Below are 22842 nucleotides of genomic sequence, written 5' to 3'. Positions count from 1 at the left end.
GAAAAATCACACAGACCATGATAATTGAAATCACAGTGTTACAATGTTAAACTGACTTATAGGTTATGTACTGATTTACAGTGTTCAAAGTGCCTTTCACATCCTTATTTGATTCTCCACAATAAGCACCAGCAGTATAAAGAGGAGGTATTCATATCACCACTATGTACACGAGGAAAGTGAAACTCAAGAAATTCAGTGACTTGCTCAAGGTAACAAGTCTGTAAGTAACAAATCCAGAAATTAGAATGCTGTTGCAATATTATACCATCTGCCAAAAATGAATCAAAACCAACCTTGTTATTGAAACTCCTGTAAGTTACTGTAAATTCATATCTAAATTCTCCAACCAGTTTCCTTTCAACTACTATAAAACAGAATTCTAAATGCATTTACTAATTAAATTCAACATTTGTGACATATGGCAGATTATACTTCATGTTCAGAAATATGAGTAAATATTTTATTTTAATTCCCTTTTACCTTTATCCTTTTTCTTAGAGGACTCTTCTACAGAAGATAATCTGGATTTTTTATGTGATGACTCTTCACAATCTTTTCTGGCTTTATCCTTTCTTTTTTTTGACTTGACTTCTTTTCTCCTTTATGTTGAACAATATAAAGTTAACTTTTTCAACTGAATTTTACAAAAAATAAAAATCAATGGGTAAAAAAGTCAAATCAGTTAAAGTACTCATTTTTAAAATGTAGTTTACATAATAAGGAACCCTTAAATGAGTCTGTAAATATTTTAGGTTAGTATATTAATTAAAACAATTCTGTAAGATTATGAAGCCTGAACACTCTGACACAAAGGATTATTTTTATAAGTTCTGTGTATAAACCTTAGTAAATGTAAATCACAGTTTTTACTCATTTCTTTTCTATATTCTATCATTTAGCCATTCTAAAAAAATTACAAAATCAAATCTCATTTTCCTCCACATAATTCATATCTACCTACACTTTGAAAAAACACATACAAGAAAAAACCACTCTAACAGTTCTCAACCACCAGTAAATAGAAAATTCTTCTCTTAAGAATAAAGGAATACAGCAAAGGTATAATAGAACGAGGATGGAAAAGCTTACTGTTAACTCATATATCTACTTTAGACCGCTTATCCTTTTACTGCTGTAGCTTTATCTCTTCTAGGCCAAGTTTACAAGGTTGTCAGTGCCATAGCTGGCAAACAACTGATTTTAATTGGTTAAGAAAAGAAACACTAAATAGGAAAAGGTGATAATGCTGAAACTGGGACTGGGAAAGAGGATGAAGAGACAACAGAGTGGATTACTTTCAAGAAACTTGCTTATCAGGCCTTTCAAATTAAGATACACCAAATACTACAATACTGTTTAAGACAGTAATAACTTCTTGCCTCTTGTAAGAATAATTTCAATCTTGAAATGAAGCTCGAAACTCAAGGTCAAATAAAACTTTGTTATCTTCCAGTATCATTGAGAGGGGAAATCAATTAATCTAAAAACTTTGCTAATTTTAAGAATTTAAAATTTTTTATTTATTTTTAATAGCTAAAATACTAGATAAGGCTCATTTAGAACACAGCTGATTTTAAATTAATATACTAATATATACATTTTATAAAGTTGCAGAATCTTACTGTTAAGACTTTCAAGTGTTACTCAGGACATGAAACTTGACCACTACAATCATGCCAGGTTACACAGATTTTGTCTGAACATCTGCAACGCCAGGGACTTCATTATGCTTGACTTACCATACGCCAGACACTGTGTCAAGCATTTTATATGCATTTTCATTTAATCCCCACAATAACCTTAGTATACTCATTTTTAGAGATAATAAAATTGAGTCTTACAGAGGTTACATAGCTTGCCCAAGAAGACTAGCAAGTGGATTAGCTGAGAGGAATATATAGGAAAGCCTACTATCTATATATACTGCACAATGCAGAACAATGATACTCCTACCCCATTCAGTATGGCAGACACAGTCTAGCTCATTCAATAGGAGCCTGATTTTAACATCTAAAATGAGTATAGAGGTATAATCCTTTGTAACAATGACAAACTCTAATTAAAACAATGCTTAAATGAGACATAGGAATCACTTTATGAAGACCTGCTTTACAATATAGTTTCGAAGAGTATTACAGTATCTGAACACTGATTCCAAACCAAAAATTCTAGCATCTATCTACCACCCTGCACAGGCCTTCACATTTAAAACTGCTTGACTAGAGTTAGGCATGACGAACTTCCAGTTCCCTGGTTTATGTGGTCATATGGTAATGGCGGATTTTATATACAATCAACTAATCAAACATCAACCACTCAAGTCTACTTTAGACATCCAGTGCAGGTGACTACGTCCCAGAGTACTAAAATTAACAACCACATTTTAAAAGATCATATTACCTGTGATGAAAATTTAATTTAAAGGAACATTCTTGGCATAATCCTAAAAAAAAAAAAAAAAAAAAGAGTAACAGCACAGAATTGCTAAATTTTAATAACTGCACCGCTACTTTACTTTTAATATCATAAATTGTCATTTTTCTTTACATTCCTTTACTGTAAGAGGGGAAACAAATAATCTGAAGAAAACAATCTGATTCTCTCCCACCTCAAAAAATGTATATATATAATAAAAATTGAATCAGAATGCTTGAGAAATTGAAAATATTCTGCCATTGCTTTAGAAAATGGTGCTGTCAAGTTATTCTAAAAGCAAACTGTTTCACAGGCAGAATTGTATCTCACATCAAAGACATCTAATAACAATAGTGTGGGTATAGTCATTTCCTCTGAAGTACTCTAAGAGTTTTCAAATGTAAAAGAACTTTCAAAAAAGTTCCTCTATTGTGGTCTCTTTTTTGCTTTAATCTCAGTTCACACTAGTTGACTCTTCCTCATAAGCACTTCCAGGAAGAACTCAGACACCAACCTTCATTGGTGTGTACCAAGTAGCATATGGAGAAATCCTTGATTTCTACCCAGAGTGGGCAGACACTCTAAGGGCACACGTATTTAGGAACCAGAGAAGGTTGTTAACATGAGGCAGAGAAGAAGCTGACACATAAAAGACTAGCTTAGGAGAAAAAAAAGAATAAGCAACAGATCCTAAAACATGTATATTAAGAGAAACTTCTGTATTCTGGGTTATAATCCTAAGCTTTTAAGACTAATATCAAGAAAAATCTGCCCTTCTAAAATTTTTTCTTTATTGACAGTCAATAAAGTCTACACCATAACAATATGGCTATCAGTTAATGCGAGATTTTATATTGCCTTTTCTGATACTTTGCATCTCACTCTGCCCTGGTGACATTCTCAAAGTAATGGAAAGAGGTCTTCACTTCACGAATTACTGGTTTACCTTTGGCATTAGAACTATTTCCCCTAATGTCACTCTTGCAACTTTCAGAAGCTCTGAGAAAAAAAGAGTTCCCAAGAAGATACATTAAAAATTTTTAATTGGATCTTAAATTAGCCTATATATTTTAAAATCTAAATTACTAGATAAACTTTGAAGAAATCAATCACACCCCACCTAAAATCAACTTACTTAATTTAACAAGCGCATTTCTCTTTTCACCATGCTCAATATAACCAAAATTAACTTCCCAACTCTTTAAGCCTTCTTTTTTATCACAACGTTTATTTCCACAGCAAAACTGGCCTGCAAATAAAGGAAGGAATATTAGCTATGATGGTTGGCGACAATATTTATCTATACAATCTGGCATTACCTCTGAAATTTACTCAACATACATACATAACATACATGACATACATGACATACATATATAAATTCCTAGCTTTATAAAATAATCATTAAAAAACTGACCACAATAATTGTGGTATGTTCAACAATCAAATCAAATTGCTGAATGAACTGTTTAAAAAAAAACAGTTCCAGAATTCTTTACCTGATAGATAGTTGACTATCTATCAAGTTGACTGTTTATATTAAGATACAGAGTTTTAGTGACTCCGTGTAAGGGAATCTTACACTTTGGAAGATGGAAGTACTAGAAAAGTGTACTCACTAATACCCTAAAAGAATAAGTATATTTTCCAAAGTACATGCACTTATAACTGGGACAATCTTTTTCAATATTTAATAATATTAAAATTGATAAAAATTGAAATTTTTAATATGGCATTTAAGTACCAGCATAAAATGACATTTAAAACACATTTTAACTAGCATTTTGAGATTAAGTAGAATGAGTAATCAAACCTGATGCTCTAAGTTTTAGAATCACTTGACACTAAAATCAATGCCTTATTATCATATCCACTGTATATTAAAACCTATGCAAAAAAGGACTAATATTGATGATCCAAGAGGGAAAAAAAAAATAAACTACTCAACAATTATTAACTTCAACAGAAAAAGACAAGATCAAACTTATTTGCACAAACTAAAAAAAAGCATTTATATCTCAATAATTTGCACCAACAGGAACTGCCTTTTTTTCATAAAAAAGAAACTGTCAAAATGAATTTTGAAAATTACCAGTTCAAAGGCTGATAGCTTTTCTAAATTGGCATTGTTTCACTCATTCCAAATAAATACTTCATTAAATCTGTATGTGTTTAGCAATGGCTCTATTGTTAAAAAAGCACCAAGATTCAGTCAGAGCAAATAGCTTTCTTTCCCCTTCTCAAGTAAAACTTTTTTCAATTACATGAATTTAGAGAATGTCCATCAATTTTTTTTAAAGGCAGCATTACTTACTGTCACTTGAAAATTCCATTCAATAGAAGTATAAAATTTTAAAATTGTGGTAGACATTTCAACAGTTCTCATTGTCTTAGGTAAAAGCACAAACTAAAATGTAATGCTAAGAAAAGTTTAAAATAGCTTTAAAATTATTCTTTTTCCTTCTCCTCTATAGTACCTTTAGGGCTGATCTTAATTTATGGAAGATGTATATGAGCCATACTGACAGCATAAATGTTTAATCATTTAAAAATGAAACTTTTATTTTCAAAGATTTTTAAAAGTTTTTAGTTTAAAATTATTTCCTTAATGTTCCTATGTAGTTTTCAGAAGCATTAACACTTAAAATGCAATCACCAATAAAGAGCTAATTTTATAGCGTGAGACAGTATAAAGATTAACACTTAAATGCAATCACCAATAATACAAAGCTAATTTTATAGCATGAGACAGTACAGAAATATTAAATTTTCAGAAAAATTTTATGAATAGACTACAATGCATAGAAAAAGCATTTACTGATTGTCTACCAAATGCTTGTTCTTTTTCTGTAAGACTAAATATTTGGGCTCAAACTCAGTGACTCCCTAAGAATAAGAACTAGCCTGTCTAAAAATTATTAGGTTCAAAGTAATATTTAATTTCTATCTGCAAAATGTGGATTTGACTGGAATACAGTAATACCAACACATTATTCCAAAAATTAATAGAGAAAAATTCAAGTATTCATCTGTTGATAGTTTCCTTCCTAGGAAATTTTTAACTCTTTGAACATTTTCTACTTATCTGCAATTGAATATCCTAGAAGCAAAAATTCTAAACGTAAAAACCATTAAAGCATTATATTCTGAACTTTGTTAGCAATATATCATTAATACACCTTCTCTAATTTTACTTTGTATTTTGTAGATAATCACTTATTGTATACATTAGGAATAATCTTACCCAGTGACTTCAATAATATAACAAAATAACCTTATCCTATTAAAAACTAAAATAAAAAAAAGAATTACCTTTCCCTGAAATTACTTCTTTTTCTACTCGCCACCTAAATCCAAACTGACAAGAAAAAAAAAATACATTTATGCCAGAGTAAATTTAAACAATATTTAAATTGTAGATAAATCTTATCATGGAGCCAACAATTAACATAATGACACTTACTAATCTAAAAAGTAAACCTAATTCCCCTCATGATAGTTTTTTCTCTCCTTATAGGATTCCAGGTACTTAAAAGTACATCTGAACAATCACCAACTTCTCTGTTAAGGAATAATCCTCTTTACTTTTTTTTTTTTTTTTTTTTTTTGCGGTACGTGGGCCTCTCACTGTTGTGGCCTCTCCTGTTGCGGAGCACAGGCCCCGGACGCGCAGGCTCAGCGGCCATGGCTCACGGGCCCAGCTGCTCCGCGGCATGTGGGATCTTCCCGGACCGGGGCACGAACCCGCGTCCCCTGCATCGGCAGGCGGACTCTCAACCACTGCACCACCAGGGAAGCCCCTCTTTACTTTTTAAAAAAGTTTATTTATTCATTTTTGGCTGTGTTGGGTCTTCATTGCTGTGTGCGGGCTTTCTCTAGTTGCTGCGAGCGGGGCCTACTCTTCATTGCGGTGCACAGGCTTCTCATTGCAGTGGCTTCTCTTGTTGCAGAGCATAGGCTATAGGTGCATGGGCTTCAGTAGTTGTGGCGTGTGGGCTCAGCAGTTGTGGCACACAGGCTTAGCTGCTCCGTGGCATGTGGGATCTTCCTGGCCCAGGGCTTGAACCTGTGTTCCCTGCATTGGCAGGTGGATTCTTAACCACTGCACCACCAGGGAAGTCCGATCCTCTTTACTTTTAGACTTCTTATTAAAAGTTATAGGTGCCAGGCACAAGGTATGTAAATTAACAAAAAATATATACTGTTCTATGACACTGACAGAAAAAAAGAAGTTCTAGTACAATAAAGAAGCAGTATACTATAATATGAGAGTACAGTCTTTGGAGTCAGATTGTTTGGGTTTATGTCTTAGCTCCATCGCTTCACAGCTATATAATACTGGACAAGTTATTTAATCTATTTGTGGCTCAGTTGCCTCATATAGAGATAATACGAGTACTACTGCTTTGGGTTAAGACGTTTAAATGGAATAATACATATAAAGTACTTATAATAGTATCTGGTGTATAGTACACCAGGGGTTAGCAGATAATGGTCTACAGGCCTGCTGCCTATTTTTATAAATAAAGTTTTAATGGAACACAACCACAACCCTTCATTTGTATATAGCTCTTTTCCCACTACAACAGAATAGTAATGAACAGGAAAAAGCAATGGTACCAGTCTGGAGCCCTAAAGTGGAAAGTTGTTAAATTTCCCTCCAGATTTCTAAACGTAACTTTATAGTTGACCCTTGAACATGGGGTTTAGGGGCACTGACCACTACGCAGTTGAAAATCTGAGCATAAATTTACACTTAGCCCTCCAGATCCAGGGTTCCACATCTGCAAACTGAACCAACACAGACTGTGTAGTACTGTAGTACGTATTTAGTGAAAGAATCCACACAGTTCAAACCCACGTTGTTCAAGGGTCAACTGTTATTTGCTTTTTGGCTAAAAATGATAGTGTTAAAATGTTTTCTCCACTATCTTATAAGACTCACATCCATATGCTAAATTACTATTTTAGTAAATAGTTTAGTTTTCTATTCAATTTACCATATAGTTAAAAGCTCAGCTCTAGAATCATGCTGACCCAATGCAAGTTCTATCATTTATTAACTAGCTGTGAGGTTGGGAAAGTTACTTAATTTCTCAGTCTATTTCCTTTTTATGAATAAAATCCTAATCTCATAGGTTGTTGTAATTAAGAAAGATAATTCAGATGAAGCATTCAATGCCTGGTTAATTTTGCTTATTTTTATTTTATTTTTTAATCATCTATTATTTGAATTAGGCAATTCTGTATTTTAAACGCAAATGAGGGCTCGAAATATTTCAAAATATTCTAACTGAAAATAAAATAAAATCCCCCAGTCTAGGAAAAAAAGAAATAAAAAATTCAAAATAACTCTGTATTTAATTCTATTTTTAAGCCCATACATCTATGTGAGGACTGTTTGTCATCCAAAAGATGTTGGAATGTCTACTGAAGCATAGTCAAATGTGTACAGCAACAGTTCCCAAACTTTTTCTTTCACTCATTAATCTATTCAACAAATAATTATTAAGTAACTACTTACTGGCTTGGCACTCTGCTGAGAGTATAAAGTGATTATTAAAATAAGTGTCTGTCACCAAGAAGGTTATAATCTTATGGCGGATAAGAAATGTAACAACTACAATATGTCCTACTAGTTAAAGATTGCAGAGAGGTTTTGCCTCAATGTTTTTCTATTCTTTCCTGACAAATATTCCTGTTGATACATTGGATTAAACACTTGAATTACTCAGGGTGTGGTGCTTAGCCTCCTTTTCTTCTCACTCTACCCTCTAGAACAAGGAGGTCACACATGCAAGCAATAAGAGAGAAGTATCCTGACTTCCTGACAACACAAAGTTCCATGACCATCCACCTGGACTTTTATGGGAAAGGAAAACAAACTTGTAGTTCATTTAAGCCACTGTTATTTGGAACTGCTTGCTGGTCCCTGTAGCTGAATCTTACCCTAACTGATACAATGATCCAACCAAATTCTCAATGATGAAAGGGAAAAAGCAACAAAGAAGGAAATAGGGGTGTGAAACAAAGGCTGGAATTCACTAAAAATGCCCTAAGTATCTACTATATATATTAGGCACTTAGCTAGGAGCTTGTTAATTAAAAATGAATAAAACACTGCCTTTGTGTAAGTAAAACTATGAGAAAATGCATAGTAGCAAGAAAGTCAACAGCATTACTCTTTCTCCAAAATACTATGCCAAAAAAAACAATCATTATCTTTGCCAAGAAGATCCCCCTGGTATGTGTGGAGCAAGATATGGGAAATCTCTCTACCTTTCCCTCTATTTTACCGTGAACTTATAACTGCTCTAAAAAACAGCCTTAAGAAAAAAGATGTCCCTCTCTCCATATTTCCTATTTCTCTAGGATCTATACTCAACACCTGCAAGTCATATGTGATTTCTTACTTGCACTTACCCTGGTATCTAACTAACTCATCATGTTCTAATAGAAAAACACAACTTGTTTCAAGATTATGCATTTTATTTATTTAAATTATTTATTATTTATTTTTGGCTGCATGGGGTCTTTGCTGCTGCATGCGGGCTTCTCTAGTTGTGTCGAGTGGGGGCTACTCTTCGTTGCGGTGCACGGGCTTCTCACTGCGGTGGCTTCTCTTGCTGCGGAACACGGGCTCTAGGCGCGCGGGATTCAGTAGTTGTGGCTCATGGGTTCAGTAGCTCCATGGCATGTGGGATCTTCCCGGACCTGGTATTGAACCCATGTCCTCTGCACTGGCAGGCGGATTCTTAACCACTGCGCCACCAGGGAAGTCCCTATGCACTATAAAGTATGATTTCCAGTAATATACTGTGTTTTTATAAATGGGGAATACAGGGCTTCCCTTGTGGCGCAGTGGTTTAGAGTCCGCCTGCCGATGCAGGGGACACGGGTTCGTGCCCCGGTCTGGGAAGATCCCACATGCTGCGGAGCGGCTGGGCCCGTGAGCCATGGCCGCTGAACCTGCGCATCCGGAGCCTGTGCTCCGCAAAGGGAGAGGCCACAACAGTGAGAGGCCCGCGTACCGCAAAAACAAAAATGAAAACAAAATAAATGGGGAATACAAATATTTAACTATTTATTTATATCCACTTTCTTGCGTCAACTATAGTTATTTTTTGAGGGCAGACACCATGCTTTAACCCACAGCACCCAGCCCAGTCCTATATAAATACTGGAAGACAATCAACAAATGAACCAGGGTTGAAAAAGTTTTGTTATGTGCTCCTTGAAAGACTTATACTTCACCTGCAACTTGCAGTATAATACCTTCAAGTAACTCCAACTGCTGTGATGCTTTTTGGATTCAACATGGTCAATAACTATTAGAGATGAGAGCTAGTTTACAAGAAACTGAGGAAGTTTTAGGGATACATCAAGTGCTGGGGTTTGTAAACAGGGTTATAAAAATGCACACTACTACTATCTATGAGAATATTGTAAAGCAACCCACATGTTAAAGGCACTAGTGAAAAATTATTAAACCAATTATGGTTCTGAGATTTAACTATTAAAATGAAAAGAAATCCTTCGGATAAACAAATCTAAGATAGCTTTTTAGGGACTTCCCTGGTGGCGCAGTGGTTAAGAATCCGCCTGCTGATGCAAGGGACACAGGTTGGAGGCCTGGTCCAGGAAGATCCCACATGCCAACTAAGCCCATGTGCACAACTACTGAGCCTGTGCTCTAGAGCCCGAGAGCCACAACTACTGAAGCCCACGCACCTAGAGCCTGTGCTCCGCAACAAGAGAAGCCACTGCAAGGAGAAGCCCACACACCGCAACAAAGAGTAGCTCCCACTCACCCCAACTAGAGAAAGCCTGTGAGCAGCAACGAAGACCCAACGCAGCCAAAAATAAATTAAATTTTTTTTAAAAACTTTTTAAATAGGTTGTCTTAATACAATACAGATGTACACTATCCAAAACATACAGATTTATGCAACATTCCTTCCCCTCCCATTTCAAACTGAGATCATTTGTTTCTGGGTCAATTTATCTATCAGTAGCTAAAAATGTGAAAAATGAGATAGGAATAAAAATCATCCTAGAGGAGGCGATCAAAATGGCAGAGAGACATGGAGCTCACCTCCTCCCACAAATAAAACAAAAATACATCTACTCGTAGAACAATTCTCAGAGAATACCTACTGAAAGCTTGAAGATCCTATACAACCAGAGCTGAAAGAAAGATCCCCACATAACTGGGGAAGACAAAGGGAACAGGGAGAAGAAGAGGAATTGGGATGAGACCTACGCCCCTGGTAGGGAGCTGTGAAAAAGGAAAGGTCCCCTCACCCTGGGAACCTCCTTCACCAGCTGGGAGGTCTGCTGGGACAGATAGGGAGCTTCAGAGGCTCGAGAGAAGAGCATGGGAGCTGGTCTGCAGCCCTGCAGGGTAAAGAAAGACCAGTATAGACAGTCCCCGCCATGTCGCTGCACTTCCTAGCCAGAGACACGTGCCTGAAGTGCACAGCAACTGGGTAGTGAAACTTGGGCTTCAGTGGACAGACCTGGGAAGAGGACTTGGCTTGGCTGCGTGGAGACAGCCTGAAGGGCCAGGAGTGTTGCTTGGGCCAAAACTGGGGGTGTGCACAGGACAGAGAGTGGTTCTGCCACAGCAGGCTCATTATCAGCATGCTTGCAATGGGGCACAGCTCCGGCCACTGCGGGTTTTGCAAACTCTGTGGGTGCGCGCACACGGAGGCAGGGCTGAAGTCTGAGCCAGTGACTGGAGCTCCCACAGTGCGCACACCTTCAGGAGGTTTTCCATCAGTGGCTTTGTAAGCATGCATACGTACCTAAGGGACCTCCAAGCCCATTACCAGTGCTCCCACAGAGGAACCAGCCACTGAAGGCAGGGCCAACAACACTGATCTTTGTGGGCGCATGCACCAGGTGGCAGGCAGCATCACAGTTGCACGTTCCTGTGGACAGCTCCTGGGGAAGAATACACAGCAGCTCCTTTCCCAGAGAGAGTGCTCCAGTCCCACCTACCTCACACTGCAGCTTAGAACCTGACCTGGGTGGGGGCTTCTACTCCTACAACTGGGGAGCAGACCCTGCCCCTGACAGGGCTGTGACAACCACAGAGCAAAGAGGAGGCCCTACTCAACATCCAGTGCAGGCTCTGATCACACCACCACCAAACACACTGCCATCAAGGGGACAAGGGCCAACACACCCTGAGAAAAGATATGGCAAGAATCCTACCAAAAACAACCCTTGCACCAAGAATACTGGATTCCCACAGTCTACACAGGGTCGCTCTGACATAAAAACAGCCACAGTAGATAACTGTTTCTCCTAAATTCATAGAGTCAAAGAAATATAAGTAAAATGAAAAAACAAAGGAACTATTTCCAATTAAAAGAACAAGAGAAATCCCCTGAAAGAACAACGAAACAGACTTTTCCAGTCAACGAAACAGACTTCTCCAGTCTACCCAACCCCAAGCTCAAAAAGGAGGTAATAATAATGCTGAAGGAATTAAGAAAGACTATTGATAGAAACGCAGATCACCATAACAAGGAACTAGAAACTATAAAGAGGAGCCAATCAAAATTAGATAACCCAACTGCCAAGATGAAAACCAAGCTAAAGGAAATAAATAGCAAACTAAATAAGGTAGAAGAATGAATAAGTGATCTGGAAGACAGAATAATGGAAATCACCCAATCAGAACAGCAGACAGAAAGACAAATGAAAGAAAAAAATGAAAGCAACATATGAGATTATGGGATAATATAAAGCATGCCAATCTATGCATAAAAGGAATCCCAGAAGAAGAAAGAGGAAAGGGAATCAAAAATTTATTCAAAGGAATTATGGCTGAAAACTTCCCAAACCTAAAGAAGGAAACAGATATCCAGATACAGGAAGCACAGAGGGTCCCAAACAGACCTACTCCAAGATATCATAATGAAAATGACAAAAGTTAGAGAGGATTCTAAAGGCAGCAAGATAAAAACAAAGAGTCAGTTACAAGGGAACCGCCATAAGGGTATCAGTTGATTTCTCTACAGAAACTGTGCATGCCAGAAGGGAGTGGCAAGATACATTTAAAGTCCTGAAAGGGAAAAACCTGCAACCTATGATACCCTACTCAGCAAGATTATCATTAAGCATGGAAGGAGAGAGAAAGAATTTCTCAAAGAAAAAAATAAAAGAATACAGCAACACTAAACCTACTCTATAAGAAATACTGAAAGGTGTTCTCTAAATAGAAAAGAAACAGGAATCTATAAGAAATGGAAAATCACAATAGAAAAAGTAAATATATAAAAAGATTGAAGACTACTTAAATTAGGCAGTACATAGATTAAAGAAACAATCAAAAAATTCTGTGAAAGCGATTATAATTACAATGAACAGCAAAAAGATAAACATGAGATGAGAAACAGGACATCAAAACTACAAAATGTGGAGGAGGGGAGTAAGAAAATGTAGATCTTTTAGAAAGTGTTTGAGCTGTTATGACCACCAGTCTAAAGCAAGTAGATAGAGTTATGGGTTAACATACTTGAAAATCAGGGTAACCACAAATCAAAAACATACAACAGATTCACAAAAACCAAAATGAAAGGAACTCAAGCATAATACAAAAGAAAACCATCAAAGCACAAAAGGAAAAACAAAAAGAAGAAAGGAACAAAGAATACAAAATCAACAGGAAAACAAGGTTTAAAATGACAATAAATACACTTATCAATAATTACTTTAAGTGTCAATGGACTAAAAACATCAATCAAAGGACACAGAGTGGCAGATTGGATAATAAAACAAGAACCTATAATATGCTGCCTACAGGAGACCCACTTTAGGGCTAAAGACACATATAGATTGAAAGTGAGGAGATGGAAAAAGATATTTCATGCAAATGGAAATGACAAGAAAGCGAGGGTAGCAACACTCATACCAGACTTTAAAACAAAGGCCATAAAGAAAGACGAAGAAGGACACTATATAATGATAAAAGGATCAATACAAGAAGAGGATATCACACTGGTTAACACATACACACACAATACAGGAGCACCTAGATACATGAAACAAATACTAACAGACATAAAGGGAGAAACTGATGGGAATACAATAATAGTAGGAGACTTTTAACACCTCACTCACATCAATGGACAGATCTCCCAGACAGAACAGCAATAAGGCAACAGAGATCCCAAATGACACAACAGAACAGTTAGACTTAATTGAAATCTACAAGATACTACATCCAAATAAAGCAGAAAACATATACTTTTCAAGCACACATGGAACATTCTTTAGGAAAGACCACATATTAGGACACAAAACAAGGCTCAACAAATTTAAGAGGATAGAAATTATTTCAAGCATCTTTTCTGACCACAACCACATGAAACTAGAAATCAAAGAGAAACGAGGAAAAAAACTATTACATGGAGACTAAACAACATGCTACTAAAAACCAATGGGTCAACAATGAAATCAAAGAGGAAATAAAAAATATCTTGGGACAACAACAATGAAAACACAACCATACAAAATCTATGGGATGCAGCAAAAGCAGTCCTTAGAGGGAAGTTCATAGCGATACAGGCCTTCCTCAAAAAACAAGAAAACTCACAAATAAACAACCTAACCTACCACCTAAAAGAACTAGAAAAAGAAGAGCAAATAAAACCTGAAGTCATCAGAATGAAGGAAATAATAAAGATCAGAGAAGAAATAAATAAAATAAAGATTAAAAAACAACAGAAAAATCAATAATAGCAAGAGCTGGTTTTTTGAACAGATAAACAAAATCAACAAACTTCTGGCCAGGCTCACCAAGAAGAAAAGAGAGAGGACCCAAATAAATAAAATAAGAAATGAAAGGGAGAAATATTAACCGACACTACAGAAATACAAAAAATCATAAGATATTATGAACAGTTATATGCCAACAAAATGGACTACTTAGGAGAAATGGACAAGTTTCTAGAAATAGCCTGTAAAAACGGAATCAAGAAGAAACAGATGATTTGAACAGATCTATCACTAGAAGTGAAATAGAATCTGTAATTTAAAAAATTCCCTGAAAACAGAAGTCCAGGACTGGATGGCTTCATTGGGGAATTGCACCAAACATAGTGAGAAGAACTCATACTGATCCTTCTCAAACTCTCCCAAAAGATTGAAGAGGAGGGAACACTCCCAAAGCCATCCTATGAAGCCACCATCACCCTGACACCAAAACCAGACAAAGACACTAAAAAAAAGAAAATTACAGGACAATATCTTTGATGAATATAGATGCAAAAATCCTCAACAAATATTAGCAAACCGAATCCAACAACCCATAAAAAGGATCATACACCATAATTAAGTTGGGTTCATTCCAGGGTCACATGAATAGTTCAACATATGCAAATCAATCAATCTGATATATCACATCAACAAAAGACAAAAACCACATGATCATCTCAATAGATAAAAAGCACTTGGTACAATTCAATATCCATTCATGATTAAAATCTCTCACCAAAGTGGGTATAGAGGGAACATATCTCAACATAATAAAAGCCATTTGTGACAAACACATAGCCAACATAATACTAAATGGTGAAAAGCTGAAAGCCTTCCTGCTAAAACCTGGAACAAGACAAGGATGTCCACTCTCACCACTTCTACTCAACATAGTACTGGAAGTCCTAGCCACAACAGTCAGATGAGAAAAATAAAAGGTATCCAAAACAGAAGGGAAAAGGTAAAATTGTCATTATGTGCAGATGACATGACACCCTATATATAGAAAATCCTAAAGATTCTGCACAAAAACTACTAAAATTGATATATGAATTCAGCAAGGTAGCAGAATACAACATTAATATACAGAAATCTGCTGTATTTCTTCATACTAACAATGAAATATCAGAAAGAGAAAGTAAAATAAATTCCCATTTAAAATCACATCCAAAAAAAAAGAAAAATATCTAGGAATAAACCTAATCAAGGAGGTGAAAGACTTATATGCTGAGAACTATAAAACACTGATAAAGGAAACAGAAGATGATTCAATGAAATTGGAGGCTAGACCATGCTCTTGCACTGGAAGACTTAATATAGTTAAAATGGCCATACCACCCAAAGCAATCTACAGATTAATGTGATCCATATCAAATAACCCATGACATTTTTCACAGAACTAGAATAAATAATCCTTAAATTTATATGTAATCACAAAAGACCCAGAATTGCTAAAGTAATCCTGAGGAAAAAGAACAAAGCTGGAGGCATAACCCTTCCAGACTTCAGACAATACTATAAAGCCACAGCAATCAAAACTGCATGGTTCTGGCACAAAACAGACATACAGATCAATGGAATAGCATAGAGCGCCCAGAGATAAACCCACACACTATGGTCAATTAATCTTCGACAAAGGAGGCAAAAATATACAATGGAGAAAAGACAGTCTCTTTAACAAGTGGTATTGGGAAAGCTGGACAGCCACATGTAAATCAATGAAGTTAGAACACACTCTAACACCATACACAAAAATAAACTAAAAATGGCTTAAAGTCTTTAATATAAAACATGACACCATAAAACTCCTTGAAGAGAACATAGGCAAAACATCCTCTGACATAAATCGTAGCAATATTTTCTTAGGTCAGTCTCACAAGGCAAAAGAAATAAAAGCAAAAATAAACAAATGGGACCTAATTAAACTTAAAAGCTTTTGCAGAGCAAAGGAAACCATAAACAAAATGAAAAGACAACCTATGGAATGGGAGAAAATATTTGCAAATGATGAGACCAACAAGGGCTTACTTTCCAAAATATACAAACAGCTCACACAGCTCAATATAAAAAAACCCAAAAAACTCAATCAAAAAATGGGCAGAAGACCTAAATAGACATTTCTCTAAAGTAGACATCCGGATGGCCAACAAGCATATGAAAAGATGCTCAACACCGCTAGTTATTAGAGAACTGCAAATCAAAACTACAATGAGGTATCACCTCACACCAGTCAGAATGGCTATTATCAAAAAGTATACAAATAATAAATGCTGGAGAGGTTGTGGAGAAAAGGGAACCCTCCTACACTGTTGTTGGAATGTAAATTGGTGCAGTCACTGTGGAAAAACAGTATGGAGTATGGAGGTTCCTTAAAAAACTAAAAATAAAGTTACTATATGATCCAGCAATCCCACCCCTGGGCATGTATCTGGAAAAGACGAAAACTCTAATTCAAAAAGATACACACACCCCAACGTTCACAGCAGCACTATTTACAATAGCCAAGACATGGAAGCAACCTAAGTGTCCATCGACAGATGAATGGATAAAAAAGATGTGGTATATATATACAATGGACTATTATTTAGCCATAAAAAAGAATGAAATAATGCCATTTGCAGCAACATGGATGGACCCAGAAATGATCATACTAAGTAAAACAGAGAAAGACAAGTATATGATATCACTTATAGGTGGATATCTAAAAATAGTACAAATGAACTTATTTATAAAACAGAAACAGACTCACAGACACAGAAAACAAATGTATGGTTACCAAAGGGGAATATGGGGGGAGGGATAAATTATGAGTATGAGATTACAAATACACCTACCATATATAATATAAACAACAAGGATTTACTGGATAGCACAGGGAACTATATTTAATATCTTGTAATAACCTATGATGGAAAAGCATCGAAAAAAAGGAAAAAATATATATAACCAAATCACTTTGCTATACACCTGAAACACACAATATTGTAAATCAACTCTACTTCTATTTTTTAAAAATCACTTCAACATTAACTAAAATAGGACTTCCCTGGTGGCACAGTGGTTAAGAATCCGCCTGCCAATGCAGGGGACATGGGTTCGATCCCTAGTCCAGGAAGATGCCACATGCTGCGGAGCAACTAAGCCTGTGCGCCACAACTACCGAGCCTGCGCTCTACAGCCTGTGCGCCACAACTACTGAGCCCACATGCCACAACTACTGAAGCCCGCGTGCCCTAGAGCTTGCGCACCACAACTACTGAGGCCACACACTGTAACTACTGAAGCCCATGTGCCGCAACTACTGAGCCTGCGTGCTGTGACTACTGAAGCCCGTGCACCTAGAGCCCATGCTCTGCAACAAGAGAAGCCACCACAACGAGAGGCCTGTGCACTGCAACAAAGAGTAGCCCCCCGCTCGCCACAACTAGAGAAAGCCTGCATGCAGCAACGAAGACCCAATGCAGCCAAAAATAAATAAAATTAATTAAAAAAAAAAATTAAAGTAAGATGTAAAGCGGGAAGGGAAATTTGCCATTACTAATTGGCACTGATAAGAGCTATTTTTACTAGAATAGACATTTACATAACAGAAGATGTGCATCTGCCTCTTTATATGGTAATCCATTTGGAAAAAAAAGCCTATCAATTTCAAACATCATTTGTGAAAGAAGACATCATTCAAAGTGTCAAATCATAATCACTAGAGGCTCTGGATTAGAGTCAGGATAAAACAAGATTCAGTAGCCACCTGTGTTTCATTTTAGACTTTTCATGTCTCAGCTCACAAAGAGTCACCCTTGACTTCAGGGCCCTTTGTAAATTCCACAGCTATCGAGGTTAAATGGTCCAACTGATACTTCATAGATGGAGGACAACTTAGAATTGAATTATTCTTAAAAGAATAATACAGGGCACAATAGTATATTAAAAAGTAACACTATACGTGAATAAGAACCTTCTTCTATAAATATCGGGAAGGCATACCTTATTTTCTTTGTATCTGGTGAGATCTGCTACGCAGTATTCCTTGAATAATTTATCATAGTATTTCTTTGCAAGTCTCTTCTCCCTAGATTCATTAAAAAAATATAAATCTTACATATTTAGAAATTCAACCATTGTTTGCTACTTGGAGGCAATGTCAAATAAATAACGCATATGATACAAACATTAATGTTTTAAAAGAGGTCATTACTTACATGTGCATAGAATATCTGAATATTAACTATTAGTGGGTCTCTAGGGAGGGAAGCTGGAAGACTAATAGTCAAAGATGAGAAGGAGACTGACTCTTCACTTTTTACCCTCTGTAATGTTTGAATTTTTAAAACCATTTTCAGGTTTTACGTTTTCCCAAAACATTTTTAAAATTTAAAAAGAAGCGTACTACTAGACAACAAATAATACTGTAAAAATTTTATAGATTATTTTTTAAAGACAAAGTCAAGCAATAAGAAGTCAGTTAGGGCTTCCCTGGTGGCGCAGTGGTTGAGAATCTGCCTGCCAATGAAGGGGACACGGGTTCGAGCCCTGGTCTGGGAAGATCCCACGTGCCGCGGAGCAACTGGGCCCGTGAGCCACAATTACTGAGCCTGCGCATCTGGAGCCTGCGCGTCTGGAGCCTGTGCTCCGCAACGAGAGAGGCCGCGATAGTGAGAGGCCCGCGTACCGCGATGAAGAGTGGCCCCCACTTGCCACAACTAGAGAAAGCCCTCGCACAGAAACGAAGACCCAACACAGCCATAAATAAATAAATAAAGCAAACTGTCAACAAGTAAAAATAAACAAACACTATTATATTTAAAAAAAAAAAAAAAAAAGAAATCAGTTAAAATTGTTAAAAATTACCAAAAGAATCAAACCAGATTCAATAATCTGAGGCACGGTTTTATGTTCTCGATTCAGAACTGCTCCATGCAGGGGCCAAATGCATTGGACAGGTGACAAAACAAGAAAACACTCAGGGAGCAGGAGAGATAGGACTATAGCATTTGATGCATTATGTCTCACACGGGTACAATTACCAATTCATGTCCATTTCATCCTCCTCATTCCATAGGAATCTGTGATTTTCTCGTATAATATCCATGTCTATCTTGTCATTCTCCCTGAAATAAAACAATTTTAAATTCAATATGAAAACAAAATTAGTCAAACTTAAGTTAAACAGTGTGTGAGATTTTTGAGCACCTGAGTAAAAATAAGATACACAAAGATAGTTTTATATGTACGTATGTATGTATATTTATAAAAAGTATTTCAGTATTTTCAAAAGGCAGTTATAAAGAGTGCTGCTACAGAAACAAATGGATAAGGAATCCACCCATCTCTAGAGCTCGTTCAATTATATAAAGGGTGCTAAATTACCAAAACTAGGATGAGAAATCTGAATGAACACTAAATGGATAAGGAAGATGAATGAAAATAAGTTTCAGAATCTAAAATAAGTAACACCATCCTATTGTGATCTAATTTTAAAAATATATAAAAAAATTTTTCACACCTCATTTTACTACATCTTCCTAGGAAGACTGAGTAAGGAAGAGAACTGAAGGAGATGATTTTTCAAGATGGTAACAGATTGGGGACAGAAGAAGGGATTGTTGAGAAATACAGGCTAAATTCAGAGGAGAGTTAAGTTTGGGGCTGATGAGCTGGTATGAAGTTTTTTAGGGCACTATCAACTCGGAAAATCGTTAAGTAAAGAGAAAAAAACCCACACAAAACTAAGAGGCTCTGACAGAAGAGCCTCAGATATAGGAAGGAATTTCATGTGTGGGAAATATTAGAGTGAGGTCTCTTGTTTGTCCTATCTTTTAAAAAGCAATCCCAAACCTGAGGTCTAAAGAGTTCATTATTTCAAAGATCCTTGTGGGGGGGGGGGGAAAATCACTGCATAATCAGGCACGTGAGTATTCCTCACACAATCCTGTTATTGCCAGAATCAGCAGGCTGCCTGAGGCCTGTTGCCAGAGAAATGGGGTTCATGATGAGTTGCTTAGCTAGAAGCTTCGAATGGCCTCTCCACCTTATAACAACAAAACTGGAATGGAAAGCAGGAGAACATGACAGAATCAGAAGATATAGTAGCTGTGAGTCTTCAAAGATACCCATACCTACCTCCCATTATGTAAAATAAACTTTATGACACTTACCCCAATCGCCTGAAGTCTTCTTTTTTGCCACCATAGTATAAAATATAGTCATTTACAAACTTTGTATGCCTTTGATACTGAAATGCAAAAAATTAAGGATTTTATTTGTTCAGTAGTTGGGTGTCAATGACATATTAGTGAGTAGGGAAAAAAAACATAGTATGAGTCTATTTAGTTTTTTAAAAATATACAAATATATACTATACATGCTTATAAATTAAAAAAAGATCTAAAAGGGTAAATATTAAATTGTTAAGAGTGAATACGGTACAGTAGAGGGGCTTTCACTTCCTACTGAATACTCTATATTGTTTTGAACATTTTCAAGCAATAACTCTCTGGAGAGAAGGACAGCTTCCTATATACAGCCTCACACCACCACTCATTTTATAGTTTCAAATTATAGTTTCCTATAACTATATATTATAGTTATTCCTATAACTATAAATTATAGTTTCCTGTAACTATAACAAATTATAGTTTCCAAAGTTAAAGGTGAGGAGTAGAATTTTTCTTCATTATAAAATATAATTTAGCTATTTCAGTAACAATAAAGCCTCCAAAATAGAAGATGTAACTTTATTATATTAAATCCTAACAAGAGGCTTTCAAAAAGAAGTAAATATAAGAGATCACATGAAGCTACAGTCATGTTTTCAGTGCAATACAACGAGACACATGAGCATTTTACTTGTTTTAAAAAGCTCCATGGTACTCTCTCTAGAGCGGAACACACACATAACAGAACTGACATAATATTGTCTGTGACTACAGCCTATTATATTAAAGACAAACAGTTATTTAATTGATCACAATGTGTTCCAGCAGCATAGTGAATCAAAACATAATTCTGAAACGAGCAAGAAAGCAATTAACATTTCAGAAAAGAAAAAAGAGAAAAAGCCAGATACCCAGAGATCTGGATTCTAGCTCTTGGTCTACCACAAACTGGTCATGTGACACTGGCAAGTCACTTAAATCTTTCAAGAGCTCAAGTCAGCAAACTTTTCCTGTAAATAGTAAATACGCAGGCCATACGGTCTCTGTTAAAACTACTCGACTCTGCCACTTTAGCATGGAAGTAGGCACAGATAACACCTAAATGAATGAGCACAGCTGTGTTCCAATAAAACTTTTATTTACAAAAGCAGGTGGTAGGTGGGACTTTGCTTCCTGGAAGATGCAGCAAAGATGTACAGTTGATCCCTGAACAGGGTGGATAGAACACCCACCCTCCTCATTGTCCAAAACCTGCACATAATGTATAATCAGCCCTCTGCATCTGTAGATTCAACCAACTGCAGATCATTAGTACTACAGTAAAATAAATACCCATATTTACACAAGTAATATAGTAAAATAAAAATCCTTGTATAAGTGGACCCTCACAGTTCAAACCCTGTGTTGTTCAAGGGTCAACTGCACTTCTCCCTATTCCTCCCACTGAGAACTAAAAACCTTGGAAATTATATATAAAACAAACATAAGAAGACTCTGAAAGGTAGAGAGAAGAAGGCAGACCAGCTACGGACCTCAGGACCCATGGTATGACATGGTGCTGAGTTCCCCAGGTTTTCTTTTTGCTTAATAAATGCCAGACTTGGAGGTGAAGAAGCTGGATAGCTGGAAATACCAACAAGCACAGACAAAAGAAGTGCCAACAAAAGTCTGTTCCCTGTAACAAAATAATCAGGAGAGAGGCAGCCTAACAGGAAAGATAACTTTTAGGCAGTAACTACTCTATTCCAGCCAAACACTCCAGAAAATCTATGGCCCCACCTCCAGCCATGCAAGAAAAGGGGATCTAGACTTTCACCCTCACCAGGCTGTAACTAGATGCCCCAACACCCCCAACTGAGTGGTGTGATAGAAGGAGGAGCAGATGTTGAAATACTAAAGGAGCAGTGGCAGATGAGATCCATGGGAAAGCTAAGCTATTGGGTTAGGAGATAAGAGGAATAAATAAATTGGTGACAAGAGAACTTCTATAACTTAAAGAAAAGGATCAGGAACAATAAAGTGAAAGTGGTGACTACAGGATAGTGGGTATATCTAATTGACGTTGTCTCCTTCTCCCTATCCTGACTGCAGTAATAAATACCCAGAAATACTTTCACTCTCCAATATTCCCAACAGTAATATGGATGGCCAGTGGTAGCGGCTTGTGTAATAAGCCACAGTCTTACCAAAAAGTTGAGCTGAGAGATGGCTATCACAGGGAAACAAGGTATAACTTAAAGACAGCCCCAATTCATGCCTGAAAGCTGAAGCCACAGTAGGCCTGAGACAGTCCACAAACAGACCTATTATTTTTTTTTCATTTTTATTTTTTCTAACATCTTTATTGGAATATAATTGCTTTACAATGCTGTGTTAGTTTCTCCTACATAACAAAGTGAATAAGTTATATGTATACATATATCCCCACATCTCTTCCCTCTTGCGTCTCCCTCCCGCCCTCCCTATCCCACTCCTCTAGGTGGTCACAAAGCCCCGAGCT

General features: G+C 36.6%; 1 protein-coding gene across 5 annotated transcripts in view; it reads right to left on the bottom strand.

Annotated features, from left to right (window-relative positions):
• The window catches only part of LOC307174976 (protein FRA10AC1), a 42955-nt gene that overhangs the window by 14150 nt on the left and 5963 nt on the right, over window positions 1–22842 (bottom strand). For all 5 annotated transcript variants that reach the window (XM_079899655.1, XM_079899656.1, XM_079899654.1 and 2 more), the window contains 7 exons: window positions 20343–20419; window positions 19212–19295; window positions 18172–18256; window positions 5731–5776; window positions 3554–3667; window positions 2404–2446; window positions 484–602 (listed from right to left, as the gene is read on the bottom strand). In XM_079899655.1, coding sequence (XP_079755781.1) covers window positions 484–602; window positions 2404–2446; window positions 3554–3667; window positions 5731–5776; window positions 18172–18256; window positions 19212–19295; window positions 20343–20419 — 568 coding nt within the window. The remainder of the gene's footprint in view (window positions 1–483; window positions 603–2403; window positions 2447–3553; window positions 3668–5730; window positions 5777–18171; window positions 18257–19211; window positions 19296–20342; window positions 20420–22842) is intronic.

Source organism: Stenella coeruleoalba, assembly GCF_951394435.1.
Source record: "Stenella coeruleoalba genome assembly, chromosome: 16".
Classification (NCBI taxonomy): Eukaryota; Metazoa; Chordata; class Mammalia; order Artiodactyla; family Delphinidae; genus Stenella; species Stenella coeruleoalba.
The sequence above is the reverse complement of the archived record's forward strand: the minus strand, read 5'-3'. Positions and strand labels throughout refer to the sequence as shown.